Source organism: Pipra filicauda, unplaced genomic scaffold (assembly GCF_003945595.2).
Source record: "Pipra filicauda isolate LSUMZ 115617 unplaced genomic scaffold, ASM394559v2 scaffold34_size3990699_pilon, whole genome shotgun sequence".
In the NCBI taxonomy this organism is placed as follows: domain Eukaryota; kingdom Metazoa; phylum Chordata; class Aves; order Passeriformes; family Pipridae; genus Pipra; species Pipra filicauda.
In genome coordinates this window covers 2,523,997-2,549,206 of record NW_024104476.1, presented here as the reverse complement: position 1 = coordinate 2,549,206, position 25,210 = coordinate 2,523,997, and the positions used below count along the sequence as shown (strand labels likewise).

Here is a 25,210-nt window from a genome sequence, read left to right as displayed (position 1 = left end):
TTGACACATTATATACCACTTTAATGATTCAACTATTCGAGTCGCTGAATCACAAATACTGTACTAGTTTAGAATCCCTTAAGACTATCTAACATAGCTTTTTGGAGATCAAAACATAATAATGCTGGGTTGCGATCTTTCATACAGGCTCTGAGAAGAAACAATGCATTATCCTGGGAAAGGGGAATCCCTCTTCTCTGCAATGGTATACTCCAAACTCTTTCCCACCGCTGGTGACCCAGCAGAACTAAAATGTAATACGACTTTAAATGCATCCACATGGTTATGCCTAGTGAACACCTGGTGAGTGAAACTAGAAAATCAGAAGCATCATCCTAGCAAACAACACAGAACAAAACAGTATACATTCAATACTACAAGTCTCAAGCAGAGCTTTAATGAAGTGAGACGTACCTTCATGAATGAATCTGGTCCACAAAGTCTATTCATAGTACGTCTTTACCAAGAATCACGTAAGATTGATTTCTCATTTATAGCTCTCCTGACCACTTCAGTGGCCAATAACACCTTATTTTCTCATGAAAATCCAACAACACAGAAACAAGGACAAAAGAAAATTTAAAATTAACTTTTATACCTAGTGTACTTTCTATACCAGACCTAAATCTATACATCAATACAGTATCCCACAAGAATACAGAGAAAAGGCTAAACAGAGCACAGAGTATACAAGCAATTTTTGAAAACAAATTCTGCGTATACTTTGCCCCATAAAAACACCCATACCAGGAAAGGAGTATTTTACCACCAAAGTACTAATTGCTCACAAACAGAAGTAGGTCACAGAGGATTCATGAAAGCAAATGCCAGTGACTCAGTGTAGAAGGAAGAAGAAAAGGAAGAAAATGTAGCAAGGAGATGATTTATAGTGTGTAAATAGCTATGAACTAATAGTGTGAATAGGAACAAGTTCCAACAAAGATTTGTTTAATTCACCCTGGTGTGTCAAGAATGAAGTATCACATAAAATGACTAGTAAAGCAACATCCACTATAGAGACAAAAAAAGTAAGCAGTGGTAATTATAATTAACATTTTGGTTTGAATACATCAGTTAACTTACTGTCCACAGCCAAGACAGTCTACAACCCCTGTGATCAATAGCTTTAGGTGCCAGATCCAGCAGTGCTACTCACAGTAACAAGAACAACCTGAGATGCAACAGGAAATATTGCTTGTCAAACAACATAACACATGAAGTTAATATCTGTTTTAAAACTTAACTGTTTAAACAATATCTGTTCCAATACAAGCAAAACTGAAGGCAAACTAAAGGAGAGGAAACCAAAGTGAGTGTGTTGTCAAATGTTAAATGGGATAGTATAGTACTTGTAGTTAGTCTTCAGGTTCTGTCTTCTGGATTCATACAATGCCTTGAGAGTTTTCAGTCTTTGAGAGTAGGCTTTTATTGTTGTGGGGTTCAGTTCTTTGCTTTGTGGTTTGACAATTTTTCTTGGAAGTTCATGTTTCAAGCCCTATTTTGGCAGTGGAGAAATTTAACATGAACCCTAAATATCTAAAAACAGACAAAAATTAACTTCTATCCATGAACATTAGAAAATAAAGTGCTAAGATCTATACAACAGTAATGAATTCCAAATAAAACAAACTGTCTTGGATGCATACAAAGTTGAAGAGTGCAATTCAGTGTACAGCCTTTCTTTTTTATACATCAATCCCTGCAAACATTCTAGTAATACATCAGTAATTAATGATTAATTAGTAATAATTAAATTAAAATTCAATTAGTAATAATTAAAAGTACCTCAAGATTTTATAATCCTGCAAGAACAGATCTGTATGACTTTTAAACTTCTGTTAAAATTCCACAGTGAAGTAGCAGTGTCTGAGACCATGGAGGAGTAAATCAGAAAGGGAATTTGTCTCAAAGCTGTCAGTGAAGAGAGTTGAAACTCTCCTATAGAAGGTGATTTTAAATCAAGTCTTGCTGTTTATATAAAAGGTTAATTACACAAAAGCCGTTAATTTGAACGTCACATATTTTGCTTCCACAGATCACAACTATTTTGAACTAGAATTTGTGCCTATTACTTACATTTGGATTTAGACCTAAGAGACACTCAAATTGTCATTAAAACAGTAAAAATAGAATCCATAATGAGCAAGTTTCCCCCTTCCCTCAACCATGTCTTTAAGTACCACTACATCACATCACATTTCACAGATCCTCTAAGATATATTACTACACTAATAAATAACTCTTACATGGATAAGGTAAAACCCAGACTTTTCACAGTTTTCTGTAAGCTGTACTGCCACGAGGTTAGTGTCATCATTACTATTCTGAAATTAACATCAGTGATTCCATCACCGAAAGCAGTCTTGCAGATTATCAGTCATCTTAAGCAGTATGGATGAAGAAAACAAAGTTGAATCTACACTTTAAGATCAACTCAGTTTCTGTTCCACTGAAAATGCACTTTGGCATAACTTCCACACACTGTCCATTTGACATAGTGGAGACAGGTTCAAGTAGAACTACTACACAGTATTCTGTGATCTTCTACCCCTCACAGTAGAAAGGAAGAACACGCTGAGAGTTTGAACACTAATTCTTCATTTCTCGTTTTTTGAAAAAAAGTCCCTGCAATTGGTTCAGTAGTTTAATCAAACATTAGATTTTCTATTAACAAAGGCTCTAGCTCAGCTTTTCAAATAATCATTACAAATTATCTCAAACAGACTACATTCAGCTTGAAAGCCAAATGTAGGCATACCTCTGAAGGACAAATTAATGTCCGCTAAAGCCACTTCCCCAAATGTCTTGCATATAAAAGAATGGAGACATTTGTGGATTTATGCTTTCTTCAAATCGTAACTGTAGAAACTACCACTCGGAAATTAAATGATAAAACATTCACATCAATCAATGTTAACATAATCACGTGCTTTTTAACAATCTCCCTTCTATAAATTCATAACTAAACATTAAATAAAAATGATTTTTCAGTCTTTCAAAACCACGAGAAAGTCTGTGCAGGTAATGATAGCATACAGTTCAGGAGGGCTGGACAACTAGTTCGATCTAGATATGGGTGTGTGACCAATTAAAAAGTGACTGATTGTTTTCTCAACCTACCTTAAATTGATTACATAGTTCTGACTTGTTTTTATGGGAATATATAATCTCTTGCCTCACTGTGACTAGCATGAATCCAGCTGATACAGGAAAAACACTGAAATATTAAAAAAAAAGACCTATAAAAAACCCAAACCCAAGATTCTATCTGGAAAACTGGCATACAACAATTTGGTGAAATAGAAATGCAATCTGATCATCTCTTCCTTCCAAAGTGTTTCATTAGGTTGCAGATTCTTTTTTTCTTTATATTTTTCAGAGAAATAGCATAACTCACTCAATTTTTCTTTATTGGTATTTTCTTCAGTAAAGAAACTCAAACACAAGAGTAGCACCTTCTCATCTATCTAGCATAAGACAGGTACAGTATCATTCTGCTAAAATCTGCTGAAATCCCAAGAGTCTCTGAAAGACTGAAGCTGGACTGAACATTACATTACTGATACTCATATGTTTGATATTAGTTTAGCAGACAGACACTGAAGCATGTCCTACTCAGAGCTCCAAAAACAAGTTATGTTAATAATTCCAGAAAATAACATTCTGCTTTTAAGTTCTGAATACTCACTGTATTATACTAGACATATTTTTGAAACATAACGTAGTCACTCTCTCCAAAGGGCAAATTCTGATCTACCTATTCACTGATGTCTCCCACCACACTTCTTCATGAGTAAAAAAGTAGAAACATGTCAGTCATCAGTGTTGGAAACAGGCATCATGCTGCAATGTGATACAAAGATACACGTCATATCCTTTACAAGTCTAGCCTTAATAGTCCAAATGCCTGCAGCAATACCACCTCATGCAGCGATTTTTTCACATCTTGGGCTATGAAGCATTGGGCTAACTAGCTGCTGCAGGAAATGATGATCATCTCCAAGTCAGAGCTAAGCACACACCCCAGTACAAGTGCTGCAGGGCACAGTGCTGTTTTGCAGATGAATCTCGGCTGCCAACCACATGAGATCATTAGAGATCACTGCTTTTAGTAAGCATAAGGGTAGTCAAGCACACACTTGTGAAAAAACTTACTGAACATTCAGAAACCCAAATCAACTGAATGTGTTTTCTTCAGTCCTGGGTTGCTCTTCAATATCTCAACAAGCTAACTGAAGAAAAAGCTTGATCACTTTGACAGTAAATTTGAGTTAAGCAAAACCCTGGTCACCTCGAGCATTTCTCCACCAATGCTTAATTTAAAATCAACATGTCTTTTGGTAGAATCAAGCTCCTGAAAACTTCCCAAACTAACAGAAATAAGTCTGTTACATACTATGTATATACAATTCATCATTCAAGAGAACTTACCATCTCTGACAAGAAAGTGAAATGAGGATGATTTGAGATTAAATTTAGCAATACATAACTGTCTAGTTTAACAAATCAAATTTTATTAAATCACAGGCCAAGTATAAAAAGTAGGTAAAATTCAGAAGGGTATCACCACTGAGTACGCTAAGAGAAGCACAGAAGTTCACTCTATTTGTTGAGGCAAATAGTTGGCCACAGTAAAGACTAGAAGTCAGACGTTCAAGGAACTAAATCATACCCTCAAGATACATAAAAATATTTCAAATTAAAAGAAGTACTCATTATAGTTCTGTAGTCATCTTATAAATTCAATGTGCTGGGAGAAGGGAAGGAAAAAATAATCATTAAACCTTAAGCTTAGAAACTGCTGTCTTAGAGTGTTCCAGAAGGGTATGGGGTATCTTCCAGCTTAGTTCAAACAAATCGAATCAACTGAAATTAATCCTACATTATACATTAGACACTTGCTTGAAAACCTTGGTAACCACTAACCTCACCAAGTACATTAACACCGTTGCACATTTTCTATTCCAAAATTAAAATGCAGCAAATGTGTGAAAAAAATAATCTGCAGCTTCATTTTCTACAAATAATGACTAGATCTCTCTGTTCTTGAACAATGATTTCAGACTAAAGCCTTCCTCCTTTAGGCTGCAATTAAGTGAATTTGCAGAAACTCTGAAAAATGTAGTAGGCAGCTTTGTTCTAAGACTTCTAAAAGTATTTTGAGAGTAGATCTGTCGTAACTAAGGAAACCCCTCATCATCTACTTTCAAGAACAAAATCACTCGGTCCATCATGCAAAAGAGCCCAGTGGAGAAAAGCAGTATTACTTCTTACATATGCAGTCGTGCTATGAGTCCTCATATGAGCACAACAAATGACAGCCTCCACTCAAAAGAGCTTACACAAGCCCAAAAACCCAGGCTCAATACACAGACAAGACAAACATCTCCAACAGGTTACAAGAGGGTGTGGATGAGGTAAGGTGACAGAATAGGGTGTGCTACACTTTTTGGCCATCAGGAAGAGTAATCACCTCACTACTCATCTGGCCCATTAGCTAATTTAAGGTTTCTACTTGCATCACAGACTGAAGAATCGATGTTCAGAAAGGAGAAAACCACCATTTCCGTAACCTTCCTTTCTGTTTGGAAAATGTCTTATGAACGCCACAGTCAGAGGGTTCAAGAAAAAGGAAAAAATGGGACACTGGTCAAAAAATCCTAGTTCTCTTCTAGTAGTAGCCAAGTCACAAAGCCAGGAACAAATTCACCTTCACATCCTTTGTTCTCTAAGTTTTTTATGAGGCAACAGTAGCCCTCACTTTTGACAGGACTTGAAAGAATATTGCCTAATAAAGGTAACGTTAGTAGAATAACGGGAGTTATCAAAAAAAAGACAAAACAAATGCCTTAGAAACAAAAAATCTGATACTGCTCACAATTCATCCTAAGAACACGAAGCACCACATTCCTTTCAAATCATATTACAATGAATTGTCTTTTAACTACTTGGACTTCAAGTGAAGTCCTATACTGGCTTGTCTTCACTTATCTTGAATAGCTGTATTAGTAATATTTGCTGCCTTCACCCCGAAGATGGTTATCATCAAATGAAGTCATCCATTCATGGTTTATGACTTTTATGTTTACAGAATCTTGATGACTATCAGAAAAGTGGTTTTATAAAATAATGAAAAGTTTGCAGAAAAAAAAAAATCCCATATTTTTAACAGTACAAACTGTTCAGTTGAAATATTTGTAAACATATATGAAAACTAGAATGAAAACTATGTCTCCATCCTTGCTTTTGGTTGTGCAGCATTATGTGCATTGCTACTTTGACTTCAAAGAGGGCACTGTGTAAGGCAGAACTCCAAGCCAGTTCTCAAACTCTAATCCTTTCTCTAACATTAAAAATGTCTGTAACTATAAAGTGGGGTTTTTCATATGATCTTTTCCATAAAATTGGGCAATTACACTGACTTTTATAATTCTGTATTTTCTGTTACATGCATGTTTAATATGCATATTTATATTAGAACAGCAACACCTTTGTGTAAAAAAAACATAAGTGTTTAAATTGTAACTTCAAATAATCTGAAACCTGGCAGACATTCTAATATTCTACACGCATATGGTACCCCCATACTAAAACAATACTCAGCAACAAGTCACTGTATTAGGGTGACAGATTTCTAATATGCACTCAGTGTTCCTGACATATAGGATGATCTAGTTCCCGGACTCTGGTCTTCTGATTGTCCGTACTGCATCTGTTTTACTTCATTCCTGTACCTTTTTTTTTTTTTGTAATTATCTGATTTACCTACAAGGTGACACCTGGGAACAGCTCTACAGATAACTTTGTAAGAGTCTCCACGAACAAGACCAATGGGGCACTTTTGCCTCCCACTGCACTACAGGCTTCCAACAACACCTCAGCAGGACACATTCCTTCATACAACTCCCACAGACTCCTATCTTTTCAGACAGTCCATTCCACCTATGAGAGAGCAAACGACTTCCTCCCACCAAGACTTTACACACATCCAACATTCCTACAGGGACCTGGGGCAAGCACTCTCACAACACACAGAACCCAGGCTGTGCTATCAGCCCATCAGCCAGCTTCCTGGGGCAGGTGTCTTTTAGAAAACACAATGTCATTGTTCCTTCAGTATGACTTAAAGGGGAAATTAATTTTTTCAAACCAACTGAGGCAGAAAATGCAGAGAGTCCTTTGGACCTCTCTTTAGATTATTTCCTTCTATTAATATCCATCTGGTGACCCCTGGACTGTATTTAGGCAGTCACAGTCACAAAGAACATAATGAACATTTTTTTATGTTTATAAAAAGACTGGCGCAATGTCTCCAAGGCCATTACTAAGATTAGTGTGAGAGACAATAACATCAGCAATAAATTAGTAGTGGTAAAACACAGCTCACTTAAGGAACAACAAGAAACAAAAGAAAATTGGCCAGAAAAGTTGTCAAATGTTTCAGATTTTGCCAAACTTGCCAATGATTAAAGAAGCATGTTACCCTGTCTGGGAGGGCCAAATTACTAAATCTCCATTACTCTGTGTCTTATTTCCTGTAGGTTGTCAGAATAGGCGATCCTACTGGTTTCTTCTTGCCTTATAATTTATGAATCAGAGGGAGGAAACATGTGATGGTTAAAAGGTATTAATTTGTAGATAATGTTGAATGCTTAAGTCTGACCCACACGAACAATTTGCATATTTTAAAAAATAACCTAGGATATTCATATACTCTAGTATGTTTTGTATTTCCTTTACGGAAAAGGGAAAAAAGAGCCACTTGCTCTTATAAGATTTGAAGAGGTCACATAAGTAGTAATTTGAGGAAACAATTTTCAAACTGGAAAGAAACAAAACGAAACAACAAAAAACAACCATCAAACAAGAAAACAGGAAGAAGTTTCATTTTTCTGTTTTGAAATTTTTGCCACAGGTAGAAATCAAAGCCTTGCAAAAGATGATAACATTTTGACATTTGGCAAGACAGAATAGCATTTCTGAGACACAACCAAGTAGCAAGGAAAAACTAGACAGAAGTGCATCTCCCAACAGAACTCACGTTCTCCAATTAGTAATACATCACAAATGGAGAGTAGATGCCTCCAAACACAACAGTTCAATGAAACCACAGCAGAATGGCCAGGGACGAAGCCAATCACCAACCCTCAGGTGAGAAAAAAAATTCACGTAATCTTACTTAAAAAAAGTGTTACATATTTTCTTTGTTCATTATTTGGTGAATGCAAAAGGAAGATTCTCTGGTAAGACCTGATGGTACAGTGAACTGATATAATCATCCTTTTGCATGGGGTGTTCATAGACAAGGTGAACAGAACATATTGGACTTGTCTGACTGCTTTTGCTTTTACTACTACAGTACTTACAGAAATTCCCTTGACATACCCATGCAGAAGAACAAGCTAGACCCTAGACTCACTGAAAAAGCAAATCTGTAAAACAAATGTACACAATTTAGTTCTTATTAGTTAAATCCAGGCAAGTTAACAGTATTATCACAAAGGATATTAGTTAATTACAACTTCTCACTGAATAGCACTGTCAGATGAAAGAGGTTCTGTTCAAGCATCCTCTTTCCACTTTCCAAAAAAGGGAATTAAAAAACCCCAGGTATTGATTTATATTATGAAAACGATCCTAACAACAAATTCTGGTAAACATGAAGACAGCTGTTGGTAGAAACATATGTCTGATTTATTCTTATCATCAGTATCTAACTTCCATTTCATCAAGGACTGGATTGCTATGTTTATGTTTGAACTATGTAAAGATCTGTAAAGATATATTTATCAATTAAAAATTCTAATACAGATTTTTGCCTTTTCGCAGTCAGGATGAACTGTAACCAACAAGAAACAGCCGTGACTGAAGGCAGAACTTCATTCTGGATTGTTAGGCTTACTGATATTACCAATATATTGTTAAATTAAATTACAAATATCTGTTACAAATAATTCTGTCAAGAGAAAAACCAGGGAACCTACATATTCTACAGATCCATGTCCTCTGGTTCAATCACAGCATTACATCTTCTACAATCCTCCTGCGAAATTTTCATCTCTCATGTTCCATTTGCTCTCCAAACTCCCTCTGGGGCCAACTTTCCTCCCTGTTGTTTAGCTATCCAGGGAGCAAGAGATACTTCATGCAGCCACTCATATGCCATGCCATCTCTGGGACATTTAGCCAGAATGTCACCACCTCTTGGCTGGAAGAAGGTCCTGGCTCCCAGTACAGAGACCTCTGTGTGTCCATCAGGCACACCAAGAAGTTTCCATATTCCATTAGAGCCCGGTTTGGATTTGACAAGGGAGGATTCAGGGTTAAAGTACATACTTCAAAATACAGTATTCTTAGGACTACCTTTCTTTTGTTTTCGACTTTTGATGTTTCTGAATATATTTTCATGTAGGAATACCTCTCCAGAAAATTCCAGCATCACATCCAAGAAGTGATAATATCAGTTAGTGAAAGAGGATTTTAAGAATCAGAATTTAAATTAGAAGCTGATTCATTATACTCAGATTTATCAAAACCCAACTAGTTCAAACTACTGTACCCATCTTCCCTATAACAACTTCAGGACTTAAAACTGATGCATAAAAACATTACATTTAAATGTATTTCAAAAGTACAGGCTTCTTACAGAAATCCATATCTGATGATTAGCTTTAATAAAACAAGTAACTATAATATAAACACTTCTCTTTTAGGAATGCATGGGGAAAAAAAAAAACAAAGCGTCAATAAAGCACTGCAAGTTGTTCCACACACCAAATCTATCTCCCCTGAAAAGTGTGAATCTGTTCATAAGCATATGCCAAATTTTGTACGGGATGAGGCCCAGCAGCCCAGAGGGGGAAGGCTGACTAGGCAGTGTTCCTAAATACATGCAAGAAAACAGCCAAAGAAAAATAAAGAAAAGTCGACCTACTACTGCTTCAGTTATGCATATTTTGAGTACCTCTTAAAATGAACCACTGATAAAAAGTACCAGCATTCAAACAAAGTAACATTTAATTTATTAGCCCTCTCAAGTTGAGCTCCAGATGAAACTAATATGCACAGAACCTCAAAAAAAAGAAAATAAAGCTAATCCTTCCCCCATTTCTTAAGGAAAAATATATGACATGGTATTTCACAATACAAATGCTAGACTAGTTTGAATTAGTTAAGTTCAAAAAATTAATGTAATTCCAACCCCTCTACCATGGGCAGTAACACCATATATACTGATATATATAAAAATAAACAATAAAAACATTGACATTTCCTCTTCGAGCTTGCAACAGGTAAGTTTACATTCATGTATGTCCCCCAAAACCAAAAAATAAAAATTCTGTCAGATACATAAAAAAATGTTCAGAGTAATGTATTCCCTTACTGACATACAAAAAAGAAGCAGCATTTGTTCTACAACTACCTTATTGCCTTGAGAGAAATGATGTGTTTTAAACTCTGGAACACAATATTATAATCAAGCACTAAGAGAACTTAGAGTATATATATTTTTATTAAACTAAACTACTGCAATGCACAACACTTCACATTGTTTCAGGAAATTAAGCAGCTGAATGGTATTTCTTCAATAATAAACACCCTTAACATTACACAGGACTACCTCAGTCTATCCACCATTAACACAGATTTTTAATTTGCTTACAAGTAAATGCTTAAACTAATCAATTTTATAAAACAGATTATACATATCTTTGATTTCCCTTTATTTATTTGGATGTTAATAACTATGTTTTAAACCACTGTAGTTAGAAAAGATAGACATTTTGATCATATATATAAAGCCATTTTCCTACCAGTAAGCAGTGCCTCATTTGACATATGCTTCAACATTTTTTTGAGGGAGAAAAACAGAATTCACTGGTGAGTAACGTTTTAACAATTTTTCTTTAATACACTATTTTAAACCCAGGCTGAAGTCAACTGATAGAGCTCAAAAGCAGGCTATTACATGCTAGAACATCTACGTCATTACTGCATGTGCAGAATAAAAGAATGGGTGGGATAAGGAAACTGCATCAGTTCTTGTTTTCTAATCATCAAAACTGAATATGCCAGAATTTTATGGGAAAACCAGATGCTATTTAAAATATTAATTATAATCTTTCACAAACAATACAACATGATGGTTTTCCTTATTCCTAAACACTTACTTAGGGAAGATCATTGCTAATTGAAAAAAAAAGGGTGAAAAAGCTAGTATATCTTTTCTGACATGACCCCAACATTTTTATACTCATCTGTCAGTGGCAGGTCACCATTGTGAAGTCTCTCTATTGACTAAATCAATCTGGGAATTGTTCTGAGTTACAGTGCTTCCGAGTATGTTTATGTTTACTAGGAACGATGCCAAACAGTCTTCTAGTTCACTACCAAGAGCATTTTAAATAGAATCACAGAACTGATGTACCACAAGATTTAATGCTTCACTGAAAGTGTGGAGTATTCTTTAATTTCAGCTTTATTCAGGTAGAAAGAGCTTACTGAAGGAGACCTAACTGATACAGTGTGTATCAATAGCATATACCCTATGTACTGCTTGGAAAAAAAAAAGACACTGAAAAATTAGTGCTGAGAAGTTAACAGTCCAAGAAATGGATAAAAAAATGACAAGTATATTAAATGAGAGCAATCTCCTTAAATATCTCTGTACATGTACATTTAAGTAACACGAAAAATTAGGTCAAATAACCATGCACAGAGTTATGCAGTAGATCCTCATATCAGATGAAGATTACAGTCCAATATATGACCCTTGCATATTTTGTCTAGACAAAACTTTACATATTAATACTAGATATTGGGAGGGTTCGGGAGGTGGAGGGTGTGGTTTTAAAATTTCACAATTACTACAGTTAATGAATTTGCAAAGGTTCAAAGGAAAAGATCCTCTGAAAGATTCTAAGAGAAAATCGACAAGCCACCACTGAATACAATACACCTATTGAATAAGGTTGAATCAAAGATAAATGAATTTTCTGATTTTCCACAGTTTGAGAGAGGCACATATGCACCTGTCCTGGTGGCATCACAGTATTCCTCCCAACAAATCTACTTCCTACTAAATTTTTCTAATGACGAAACATGACACCTTGATTCAGGTTTACAGCTTATAGATAATGTGACAATATACACAGAACTACTACTGCAGCGTTAAATACTTTTACATCATTTTTAGTGTGACACATTTAATAAACTTCATTTCAAATGTTCAACCTAAATCAGTTAGCATTATCTTCATGTTCTAAACACAGTGGCCCAAAATATTGAGCAATTTCACATCTCATAACCAACAAATTCACAACCTCATGTTGAGGTGGAATTTCTTGCGCATCTGCTTCTGCCCCTTGTCCCTACTGACTGGCACCAGTGAGAAGAGCCTGGCTCCCATCCTCTTGACACTACCCTTTTGATAGTTATACACGTTAACTAGGTCCCCCATTAGTTGCCTCCTCTTGAGGCTGAACAGGCCCAGCTCTCTCAGCCTTTCCTCATAAGAGAAATGCTCCAGATTAATTCAGAAGGTCTCTGCTGGACTTGCTCCAGAAGCTCTATGTCTCTCTTATACTGTGGAGCCCAGAAATGGCACAGTACTCCAAATGTGGCCTTACCAGGGCTGAGGAAAGGGGCTGCATCAGCTCTCTCAACCTCCTGGCAATGCTCTTTCTCCTAATTCACCCCAGGATACTGCTGGTTCACAGACAGTTTGTTGTCCATCAGGACACCCAGGTCTTTCTCTGCAGAGCTGTTTTGCAGCAGGTCAACCCCCAGCCAGTAATATTGGTGCCTGGGGTTATTCCTCCCCAGGTGCAGGACACTGCATTTGCCTTTGCTGAAGGTTCTTCTCTGCCCAAATTCATGGGAAACCTACCCTCCAATCCACTATTCTGACCACCATTTCCAGATTTGACAAAGAGCTACCAGAGGTAAGCCCATCAATCAGTATGTGCAGCCACAAGGGAGGTATGTAGCTTATCGCTAACAGAAGCTCTTTTTGAAGCTCTCTAACAAGTGGAGCAGAAGAGGCAACTATTAACCACTGCACAGGTGAGCTCCTGGGTGCTTCAAAATTACATTTGAGAAAGATCAGTCAATGTCTAATACAGCAAGAACTTGACTGTAGAACATCAGTAGCAGATATAAGCCAAATACAACAGAGTGAATCTCTGTGTGCTGTGCCCACATCATGTGATGTGTCGCAACAACCACACCACATGAAATGATGTCTGGACTAGTGTCCTTTAGATTCTCCGGGCAAGAAAAATAAAGATTGTCTCCTACCGTGTCACAGCAGACATTAACTACAACAGTGGAGGGAAAAAAAAAAATCAAAAATTACAGTCTCATTCAGCATGTTCCAGCACTTTTCTAAGCTTCTTTTTTATTTTGCTCATGTTTCAGCTTTTCTTGAGCTTTCTACAATAATATCCTTTGGTTACCTTCTAATGATCTCAACATAATTCTAACAAATTAGTATTTTATCAGATGAAAACGAAGCAAAAAACAGGAATATGACCAGATGAATCCTCACCAGTCTGGCTAAAGCTAAGAAACAATGATGACTTATTCAGACTGTAAGCAGAACTTGAAATACATTAACTGCTTGAACAAAAATATTGGTCAAGTAAACCAAAGAGAATAAAAACAACACATTCACTCTGGCAGTGACACTATAAAACTATCCCGCTAACACACAGACCTTATTGTGAATGAAAGGAAACACAATTACCAAGATATGTTAACGTTTCAGTAGGTAGCACAGAAAGCAGTGGGATCATTAGTCCAACAGATTAATTTCTAATAAAATATATTCAATGACAGTGTGTTTTGAAAGCACAGATAGTCTGCACAGGTGTAATTCTTATTCCCTCCCATTTTGGGATAACAATCTTCTCTCTAAACTTAACCATCTATTAGGATAATAGCTACAAGCATTCTAGTGCTTGTAGGCACAAAGGTGAGAGAAAAAAGCTGAAAGTAAGGAAAAGGTAAAGCTCTTCAAACTACTACACTCCCAAATATACATTAAAAACAACACAGTTACATCAAAAAGAAACACTTTTTAAACAAAATTTTAACTGATGTTTACTCTTATGTAACCAAAGTAAAGTAATTCACGTTGGAACACAGATTCAGTTGACATCAACAGAATAACATGGTTTTGTGGCTGTTTTTATGTTAATAAGTATGCTTGGTTTTCTTACGTATCAACAGGACCACTTTTAATACCTACTACTAAGCAAAACAATCCATTCATAGTATATTTACTTACAGTACACTATCTTGACAAAGAAAAAAACAAGGACCAATAGCAAGAGTTCACATCATAATTTTAACATCACTGAACCTACTCAAATGGCCAACTCAGAAATTCAAAAAACCTGCTTAGTATTTTCCAGGAAGCATGCTGTCCCAAAAGTGATAGAACTACAACAAAGTTTGACTACTCTGTTCTCTGTGTTTCTAATACAAGTTATAATTTTCCCTTGTTTTTGAAGTTTCAGAAATTATTATGATCAGGACATATACTCAATGCTTGATGAATATTTTATCCTATATCACAAAAGACGAACTACCACTTCAATGACTTCAATAAAACGAAGACTCAACACAAATCATCTAGGAGTCTACTTTGGCTCAGTGGCAACTGGGCAAGCACTCATGAATTTCATGCCTTTGGGAAAGAAAACCCCCTCTGACTCAAAGAAAGACTGATTGTAATAACATTGTTTCAGTGCAACTACCACAAAGAAACAAGAGAAAAGGAAACACACACAAAAAAGATCACTGGCTTGCCCATTTTGTAAAAGATACAGAGAGATGAGAGACAAAGAACAAAAGTAGCAGAGAGAACTAAATATGTATCATAAAATGAAGCAGAAAGCATTTAGTGATTTTTTCCATATGAGGAAAGTTTATATGTACATATTTATCCATTTGTAAGCCTACACAGCAATCTATATAAATAAATGTCTACACACAGAAAGAGATCCTCTCACTCTCTCTAGTTTTCTACTCCCCACAATGTCATTCCAGGCAGGAATCTGAATACTGTTAAGGGTCCACATATCTACAGTAACAAAAAAGAAGTTAACACATAATGGCATACATGTTTCTTCACTGTAAAAGCACATGGTGTAATCCATGGCATTTATAGGCTCAGCAATTTCAATACCAAATGCCTCCAATTCATAACTGAAGAGAATTTTTCTACTCGCCAGTCCTGAAAACCCACTCCAAGACTTGAAATTCCGGCTGGGATGTTTCTTATTCAGGTACCACTTCCATAAAGAGCTGCTACAACTGAAATTCAGCTAAGTCTAATGTTGGAAAACTCCTCCTTAAGGAGACTATCTTTTCCATTTTTACTTCTTAGAACCTCAAAAAGATAAATGGTTACATCAAGTAAATCTGTACAAAGAAACAAAATTCTTAGTACTAGCAGTCAATTCTCATTATCCCAAATGTCAAGAAAGTATGATAGTGCTCATAGAAATGGTACAGTCTAGAAGGCCACAAGAACCTGGTAGTGTAGGAAAAAGTAACTGAAAAGGCAAAAGGAACATAACTAAAAGGCAAAAATGGCCAACCAAACCATAAAATTAATGCTCTCACACTGGCAAGGAGTCAGCCCCAAAGCCAACTGTGGATAAAACCAGAAAAAACAATGAATGCCCCTTATAAAATTTTCATGAAGCACCGAGGCATGCAGCAAGCTAGACAAGTTTCATAGGCAGCGTTACTATTAAGTAAAAACATGTCTTGAATTGGTGGGCCCAAAACTTTCAGTCAAGTACAGCCAGCAGATTCAGACAACAGGAACTAGACACCCTTCAGGTCTTACTCCACAGCCTACTCTTTGGGCTCTAAAATGTCTGGAAACCTATACAAAACAGGAGTGGCTACCACTACCCAGCAGCACTCTTAGAAAGGGAAGACATCCTGTGGCAAGTCAAGCAAAGTAAGCATCTATCCTTCCAGTTTTTTCATGCCACAGTTGGGTCTACAGCTGACTGAGCTTGTGAAGATAGGGCAGGTGAGATACAGCTCAGAATAAGCAGATCCAGCTGGTATCTTAACTAATCTAAGCCCATTTCTACAGGAGAATCTGCCCTGTCCATATTAGCTGTACTTCTGACAGTTTTATTGCTCTGGAATCTCTTATGTTAGTAAATGAATTACAAGTATAAGGGTGCAGAGAACAGGTCCACCTTTAAGAAGAGAGCTGAAGAAGTGTGCGGTCAGCCTTCCCCAGGCGACAGCAAGGTAGCAGATCCTGAGCTCCCCCCACTCAGAAGAGATAACTACCCTGAGAAAGGAGGGCATCTGGACCCAATAAGAGTAAGCAGCCTTGAAATTCCACTGCTGGCTTTGTAGTTTCACAATGCTGCGACACACTGATTTGGCTAAAGAGATGGCATTAAATATTGAATATCCTTGTAATACATAAAACATAACTGCATATATGGCATGTACTATTCATTGCTATGCCATATATGGGATATGCTGAGACAATATTCAATGTTGCTTTAAAAAGTCTTTCAAATATATCCACAATCCACTCCTGTATGTTTGAAAAGCAGGAAAGTATCCAAACATTAAAAAACAAAAAAACACGTGGTATGCATTTAGTTCATGTTTCTTGTGAAGTCTATGAAGTCTCTCTCCTCAACCTGCCACGCAGCCATACACTTTATAAGAGGTATTTTTAGGTCTTCACAGAGGTGCAAAACCAACTTGAGTAAGAACAGTAGAGACAATTAGAAAAACTCCAGCATGTTCCCCTCTTTAAACTTAGGTACATTTGCAGCAGAAAAATGCATAACACCTATATGGATTCTCAGTCAACACTACGTAAGAGTAAAAAAATTATTTACAAGAGAGGGATAATAATCATAAAATAACTCAGCACTTACATCTACCCCAAGTAGGAGACACAAAGAATGGATATTTACTGAAGGAACAGTTTTGCAGTGATGTGAAACAGATCACTTGTTTTTCCTACTTTAACTTTCTGCCATTAAAGAGATGGTCATTTTTTTCCTTTTGAAAAAACATTAGTACAAAAACACTTATGGTTTATGAATAACCAGCTTTACTGGCTTAGTTTGTGCCAGCTTTTGAGCTAGCAGAAGAAACATTTCATACATGTTCTCCAAGGATAATACATAAGCCAATAATCAAGGTGGTTTCACAGATAAAAGCATATCATAATTTAAAACAACTGGTATGTCTCAAAATGGCATTCACTAGTGTATAAAGTTACAAACTTTTACAATTTTTTCTGCTCCTGTGATAGGGACATACACTTAACCGCAAGGGACACCACGGCACAAAAAAATGACCATAAGGTGAAAGCTTGTCAGTTTTCTGCCCATTGACAGCACAACCCTTTAACTTTTACTTAGCATTTATTATTTCCAAACCTTTCCCCCCCCCCTTCTGACAATAATGAAAATACTACACAAATAAAAAGGCCATTCCTGTATTAACAAATGTCAGCTAGCCTGTCTAAAAACAGTAGTGACGCAAACTTGTCCCTTCAGGAACACCGAACAAAGCAGGCTATCTTGAGTTGTCCGTATAAGGAATATCTGCTCCCGATAAAAGGTCGAATATTTGAGAGCAAACTGAAAGCGTCTTTAAGGGGGGGGGGGGGGGGGGGGGGGGGGAAAGGAGGGGAAGGCAGAAGGGCTAGTGAAAACAAAACACCACCTCATAAAAGGAGGCAAAGTAACACGCAGCGTTCGGTATATAAAATCCACCACTAAGGGCCTCGCAAGGAGAGGCTCTCAGCTCTCACAGCTCCAGATCGGGAGAAGCCAGGAGGCCGCGAATCCTCCCCATGGCTCTTCTGCCGGGGATCAGGAAATCCGGTGCCCGCTCCCGCGCACCTGGAGCGGCCGGCCGGCCTGCCTTACCTCTGCGTCCGGCGGAGCCGGCTGCTCCGCCGCAGGTGGGGCAACGTGAAGTTGGAAAGGAGCGTCCAAAAACTGGGGTCCGACATATCCATTGTCCTGCGCTGAAAAGCTCAAAAACTCAGAGCCATAATACGACGAGGAAGAGGAGGAAGGGACAGCAGTCCCGGGAGTTTGAGAGAGAGAGAGAGCGGGAAGCCCGCCAACCTCCGAGGGGGCAGAAGGAGAGCGGAGGTAGCAGGCAACTGGGACAGGCAGAAACTTTCCCGTGCGGCTTCTCCGCGGGCACCGCCCCGCCCCGCCCCGGCAATTGGTGGCCGCGCCGCTCCGCCCGCCCCCCGCGGGTCAGGCGGCACCGGGAGGGACCGGGACAGAGCCAGGGCAGAGCCCCCCCACGGGTCAGGGGACACCTGGCAGAGCCCAGGGCAGAGGCCCCCGCGGATCAGACGGCACCCGGCAGAGCCCTCCAGCTGCGCTCGGATCTGCTGGGCACCGCAAGCTAAAGACCACGGACGCTCTGTGCCCGCTACGTGTGTATCCATTGCCATGGCTTCATGCCTATCCCTGGAGAACTGACGGTACAGGTACTTAATTACCGTTTGTCACACTGGCTACCTGCCACTCCAGACACCAGGAGTTTGCTACCGAAAGCTGGGACACCTGCCTCCCTCCCCTGCCAGCTATCGCTTTTGGCAAAGCTATCCTGAAACACAAGCTGGCAAAAGAGGGGTACGGAAAGGCTCTGAGTACCTTTCCCACTCAAAATAGTGACCTAATCCCTAAGGTACTTTGACTCATTTCCTCCCCTTCCTCCTCCCAGTTTTCTTCCTTGGCTTCCCTCTTCGCCATTCCCCAGCTGCCTTCCAGCTCAGCTGGTTTGGTTCCTTGACTCCTCCCCCGTCACCGGCGCTCATTTTAGCCTCACGTGTGCTGACTGTTGTCCTCAGTCTTTTCACACCTAATTCCAGCACAACCCTTAAGCCCTCTCCTCTCTCCGTCTGCAGCTCTGTCTAGAATAGCATGTTTCCTCATATCTCTGCAGTACGCAAATAAAAGTGTTTCTAAAATTACTTCTATATTGTCATTCTGTAATGCCTAACTCCAGCTGTTGGAAGCAATGGTGGTTAGGTACAGAAAAACAATTACTATGCCTTAAAAAAAATTAGGAGGTTTCTTTTATGGTACTTAAAAATTTCTACTTGCCTTTTCATTTATCTGAGGGTCACATTTAAGGGACTTGATCACATTTATGGTTATGGAAACAATGCTGCAATTTTTGTGCTGAGACTATTTACTTATTTTACTGAAAGCAGGGATCCTGCATAATCTCAACATTGCAGGTGCTGTATCTTGGGAAAACAGTAACTACCGTGATAGTTGGCAGCGCTGCACTCTAAACCTATGACACACGGTGTTTAAATCATCCACAGCTGTCTGTGCATAGTAAAGGAAAATCACATAAAACAAAAGAAAAATCTGATGTAAACACAGACGAGTCCTTCACTTGGGTGAAAGAAAACTCATGGCGCAGAATGCTGCAGCGCAGAGCTGGAAAGGCTCTCATGACACTTGGAATGAGACAGCTCTCGGGATACCAGCTCAGCATGTTTAACACAGCATTGCAATGTTAGCCCTCATTTTGAAAAGCCCAAAAAGACACACTGCAAAGGCAGAACGAATGTTCTCCAATCAACAAAAACATGTTCATTTTTGGGGTGCAAAGGAACATTATCTTGGGATAGCTTTACAAGTCACAGGTACAGACTATCTTATTCAAGAAATGGGTTTAGACAGGCATTTAGTAAGGTTACCACTACAGGCCTTAGTACAAGTCCCCATAAGACACCATTTACTGACATGCCACAGTACACATCGGTTTAACACTTATCAAACACAAAAGAATCATCTAACACTTCTTTAAAGACATATAATTTTAGAAAAGACCATTTCTATGTAAGAAGGGAAAACAGTCCCATTTAGGTCTCAGGTCAGATTTTCTTGTATGAGAAAGGCTGAAATGGCTGCAAAAGCTGGTACTTGGGCTTATCTCCATCTGTGCCCTGCAAAAGGGCACTTCCCAGCCAGACTGCTCTTTTTATACCCCCTCTAGGATGGGGGAGTATTCACATCTACTGCAGCCAGTAAAAGAAAAACTCTCATCCATTTGTTTTCATTTTGTGGCATGCTTGAGGGTACTGAGAGTTAAGTTTTAAAGGTTCACATGGCCGGCAACTCTCCTTTCTTAAAACTGCTTAAGAGGGAAATTCTCAAATCTCTGCATAAGCACCACGAAACACCTCTTCCTCCATCTACTACATTACTTTATCTTCTCTGCTATGTACACAAGTTTTTGCCTGTAAATAGCATGTTTGGAGAAAGAACTATATATAATCATGAAACAAGGGAATTATACCCAACTGATGTTTTGAAAAGCACTGGCTAAAGAATAAAAACAAAATCTTCCATCTATCACACAGGAAAAGTTTCAGTGTCCCTAGTGCCTTGAAAATTCTTCCCTCTCCTCACTCTTCCAAGAGGCAGTTGGAGTAACAAAAGCAGTTCAGTTTCTATAACTCTGTCAAGCGCATCATGTGTGGGGGTGATGATGGAACATGGAGGTCAAACTTTATTCTACAGGAAGGCCAAAAATTACCAATCTTTTCTCTTGTAGGACCGTAATTTAACTCATGATTTCTTTGTGAAAATCTTTACCACTTTATCAACCGTGATGTGAAGCCTCCAATTCTGAAATATACTCTAAAAACTTTTAAAAATTAAGCAAGACTAGCTATCATACTGGGGGCAAAGACCCACATGAAAAAATATGATAGCTGCTGGCAAGTAGACAAATTCTGATGGAAAAAAAGATTTTAACCTTTCTATGTACAACCAGAGATGATTATACCAAAAGCCATTACACAGACCTAGATAGGAGTGAAAAAATTCTAGGCAACAGCTTCTACTCACGTATATAGCAACAGAGAGTATTATATTGTTGTGGCTTAGGAATGGTGTTCCCCAATTTAATGCTCCCACTGAGACTCTCCAAACCAGGTGCTGCTTACTTGCTCCCCCCTCCCCATCCGAACCCTGTAGCAGGATGGAGAGGAGAACTGGAGGTACAAAAGGTTGAGATAAGAACACAGGTTAAGATAAGAACAATTTACTGTAAACAGCAGTGAGATAAGAAAATGAACAGTAACAGCAACAATATTAATGAAATAGGGTGCAAGAAACAAATGATTCACATGCAAGTTCTCACTCCCAAAAATACCTGACTGCTCCCTCCACCATATTACCTGATCCAGAAGAGACCCTCTCTCCCACCCCCAAAAACGTCAGGAGGTGGTACAGAATAACCTCCAGGTCTCAGCCATGCCCCCTCCTGGCTACTGCAAAAATTAACTCTGACCTGGCTGGAACCAGGGCACATAATCACATCAGTGTCTCATTCTACATTCAGTGCTTAACACTGTTCACTTCAAACAGTGGGTGGATGGTCAAATCCCTTGCAATTCCATCTCTAGACCTTGAACAAACTACTCACAAGCAACAGCTCCCTGAGTTACTTGTGATGACCTGTAGATCCAAACATAATTTCACCTTGGCTTTCTGTGCACAGTTAGGTACATACACAGTCCTCCTACTCAGTCACACTGTTTGTAACACGAGCTTGAAAGCAAGGAGACTTAACTATTTTTCTCAAGTGCTTGCTGGACATAAGCATATTAAGGCACTACAGAGACTCCGACAAAGGAAATGAAGGGAGGAGCTGTGTGAGAAGTCCAGCATAGTCCCACAACAACCTTATACAAATTACAGACTTCATAAAGGGGAGCATAGGCCTTATACTTAAGAGCACAACATGTAAGTGATGGTGAAGACTTTGCAATGCCTGTCAATAAACCACATAGCTTCCAAAGCAGTGCCTGCAGTTGGTGATTTTCCATGACAGAAAAGCGCCTGATTTAAAAACGAACACTTCATGGGAGAGTGAAGTTTTGCAAGCCTATCAGTATTACACAACTGCTAACAGGACAGCTTGCCTCCCAACACAGTGAGCTCAATCTGCTCAGTGAAGGACACCCCAGGATCAGATAGAGTACAAGGGAAGCAGATGGAATGAATGGCCAGGCAGAGAGGCAGAGGCAGCTGGACCACTTCTTTTGCAGCAGCTGTCCCTAAAATTGGAGCTGCTTTCACTATCAATACTGATAGTGCTGCTTACCCTTCAGAAACACAGCCTCAACAGGCTCAATAGATATACTGTGTGTTTAAGCCACTGCAATTTATTTACCTCCGCCATGTAGAACTGGACAAAAAAAATTGAACAATAAAGATGATAATGTTAAAAAATATGAAAACCTGAAGTTATCAGGAACAGATCTATGTCATATTGATAAATGCATACTTGCCAATTACCCACAATTTTCCTGTAACAACATGTTACTGGTATGTTCAGCAACTTTCCCTCAGTATCTAATTAATACACTGAATTCTGCAGTTGTCAAAAGTAAATAAAACACAGCAGCTAAGAACCTGCAAGCTAGTCCTTAACAGGATTTTTTGCTTACGTTTTCAGCTGTATAGCCACTTGCAAAACAAGCAGCAACTCAGGCTACTTCATCTCTTAGGAGATGTTTTACTACATAAATAGGATGATGACTTCTATTTATCACAAAAAATTACATAAGCTAGCATGTAACAAGTGAAAAGAATCGTTAAATTCTCCCTTTTATATTCACTTGTGGATAAAAAAAAATCACACAAGTCACACAAGGTGACTAATCTACCCTTGTTTTGAAGAAAATTAAATTTTCAAAAATAAGCTTATAAAAGGCATCCTTAGAAAAGTCTAATTTCTAAATGTCAACACTTACTTCCCCAGAAATATCTTATTATATAACACTGATCACTGATTTTAAGTACCACAATGAAATACTTTGAAAGCTGAAGGTATATCTTTAAAACCACAATGCAATACAAATACTAAATCAATATTTTGCGCATAAGATTCCAATCCAAGAGTTATCTAACCTATCGTCTTCACACTGACAATTACACTAATATGCACTGGAATTTTTCAAAACATATGAAAACCTTCTGGAATCACTGCCCAAAGGCATTACCAGAGTGCTCATGTCTCATCAGTTTTATAGCAAGATGTACACTGAATGCAGTTCCCCAGCAACAGCACAGACAGTAAAGATCCTAAGACTTGTAAAATCCTAATAGTATAGGCCTCATACTGAAATAGAAGAGTAAGTCTGTGAACCAGGAAACAAAAAAGTTGCCTTAATGCACCTTTTCCATTTTCATGGGCTAGGAAGATTATGAAATCACATCTTTTCGCAACAAACAAATGCTTCTCAGTTCATCAACATCTTAGAGGAATGTTAGATGAGAACTGAGCTCACAGATCACTTGAGAGGAGTTTGGTTTTGTTTAGTTGAGCCTTTTTAGTCAGATAGTTATTATCCAATGAGTAAGAAAGGAACTGGCAAAACTGCTCATTCAATTATTGATACTTTCAAAGTGTCTTGGAATAGCTCAGTTTTACAACAATGGAACTAAGCTGTCATTTCATAACACTCCTTTAAAAGGACAAACAGGATATTAGCTGCTGTCAGTAGTGAATTCAGGTATGGTAACTTCCTTACTGTCACTAAACACAGTTTCACACAGGAAACAATTCTATCCAAACAGATCTTGTTTCAAATAAGATTTCCAGTCCAGTCAATAACCATCTCAGCTGACAAAACATTGAGACATTTGTAAAACATTCAACTCATCTCCTCACAATGTTTTAGTAAGTTAACTATCACAATACAAAAATTTATGTGTGATAAGGGAAACATTAAAACTCACCTACAGATTTGAAAAAGTAACTGGACATTAACCATTTCTAGTGGATCATACAGGGTTATGTCTTTTGTTAAATACAATTAAATGCACTATCAATAATCTGGAAAAAAATATGATAACCTTTCTAGCAAACAACATAAAAGAGGTAAGTAATCACAGGAACAAGACAGTTTATCACTGGATAAAGCAGCCCTGTTTGAACAACATGCATCATTAGCCTTGATAGCCATCAAGTCGTATCAAAGCACAAAAACACCCCACAGATCTAAAAGGTCATAAAAAAGTCAGGAGTTCAAAAAAAAAAAGTTATAATGAAATCTGAACTATAGTGTGCAACTTGAAAAATGTCATTTATTTCACTTAGTCAAGTCTGCTCGAGAACCTTGGTTGTTTAGAATGTGTATCCCCAGCAAGAAGATATTTTTGAAAGGAGACAAGTCATAAGAATAGCAGACTCCATCAAACTCCCTCACAGATACTAGAGTTAGCGGTTCAATCAGCAGTAGTCAGACAAAAAAGCAGTTTTAAATTCTTTTATTATACCCATTGTAAGACCGTGTGATTTCCTATCACTGTAAATCTTATATATGTCTTTCTATCTAAAAAATTAATCAACTTCAAATAAGCATTGGAGGGTGGATTAAAAAAAAAAAAACTCTAGACAAGGTCTACAGCCTATTTTATATATGATGTCAAAATAAAATATCTCATTGGTCTATTCAGTCCTTTAAATGTAGTAATTATTATTATTACTACTCTTACTTACAATAATTGAAATCTTGCTTCCCCTAGTGGTTGATGTTTAGTACCTCTAGTGAATGCACACAATTTTCACTGTGGGACATACATTGTAAAAATAAGTTGAAGAAATCAAGCAAGGAAAGAAGTATTTTGTGGGTGTATAATGTATGTCTGCCAAATTTCTAAGTTTTCTTAGATTCATTTATAAATACATATAAACACTATTACTCTAAACACTTCTGAAGTAGTGTGCAAAATCCTAAAAAAATCTCCCACAGCTCTACTTTATTATAGCTCATTTAACAGAAACACCTTTCAGAAAAGCAATGGTCCCACAATGCTTCCCATTTCTGAAAGGTTCTAAAATTATGCACAATGTATTTGGAAGTTAAATATATTGTGTATCCATCTGCATCAGGCATCAGAATTCACATCAGGCAATGCTGTTTTTATTACAACTTTTTGCTGTCTGTAGTGGAATGAGCCAACCATGTTAACAACCATGCTACCTATTTGCTTTGGACCTAGAGATTAGCTTCTCCTTCTGAGCTAATTTAGCAAACAGACTAATGAGAAAATGTAAAAGAAGTACTTCCCAATTTAATCACTGAATTTACATTTATCTTGGCAAGTAGAGAAGCATTACTACATTTCACAAGTGCTGCTTT

General features: G+C 37.9%; 1 protein-coding gene across 10 annotated transcripts in view; it reads right to left on the bottom strand.

The window, feature by feature from the left end:
* The window catches only part of MAST4 (microtubule associated serine/threonine kinase family member 4), a 293,188-nt gene that overhangs the window by 87,608 nt on the left and 180,370 nt on the right, over nt 1–25,210 (bottom strand). The window contains exon 1 of one of the 10 annotated variants that reach the window (XM_027732353.2): nt 17,940–18,031. The exons of the other annotated variants lie outside the window; for them this stretch is intronic. Within the exon in view, the coding sequence (XP_027588154.2) occupies nt 17,940–18,031 (92 nt within the window). Of the gene's footprint in view, nt 1–17,939; nt 18,032–25,210 lie in introns of those variants that run through there. 10 annotated transcript variants of the gene reach the window in all.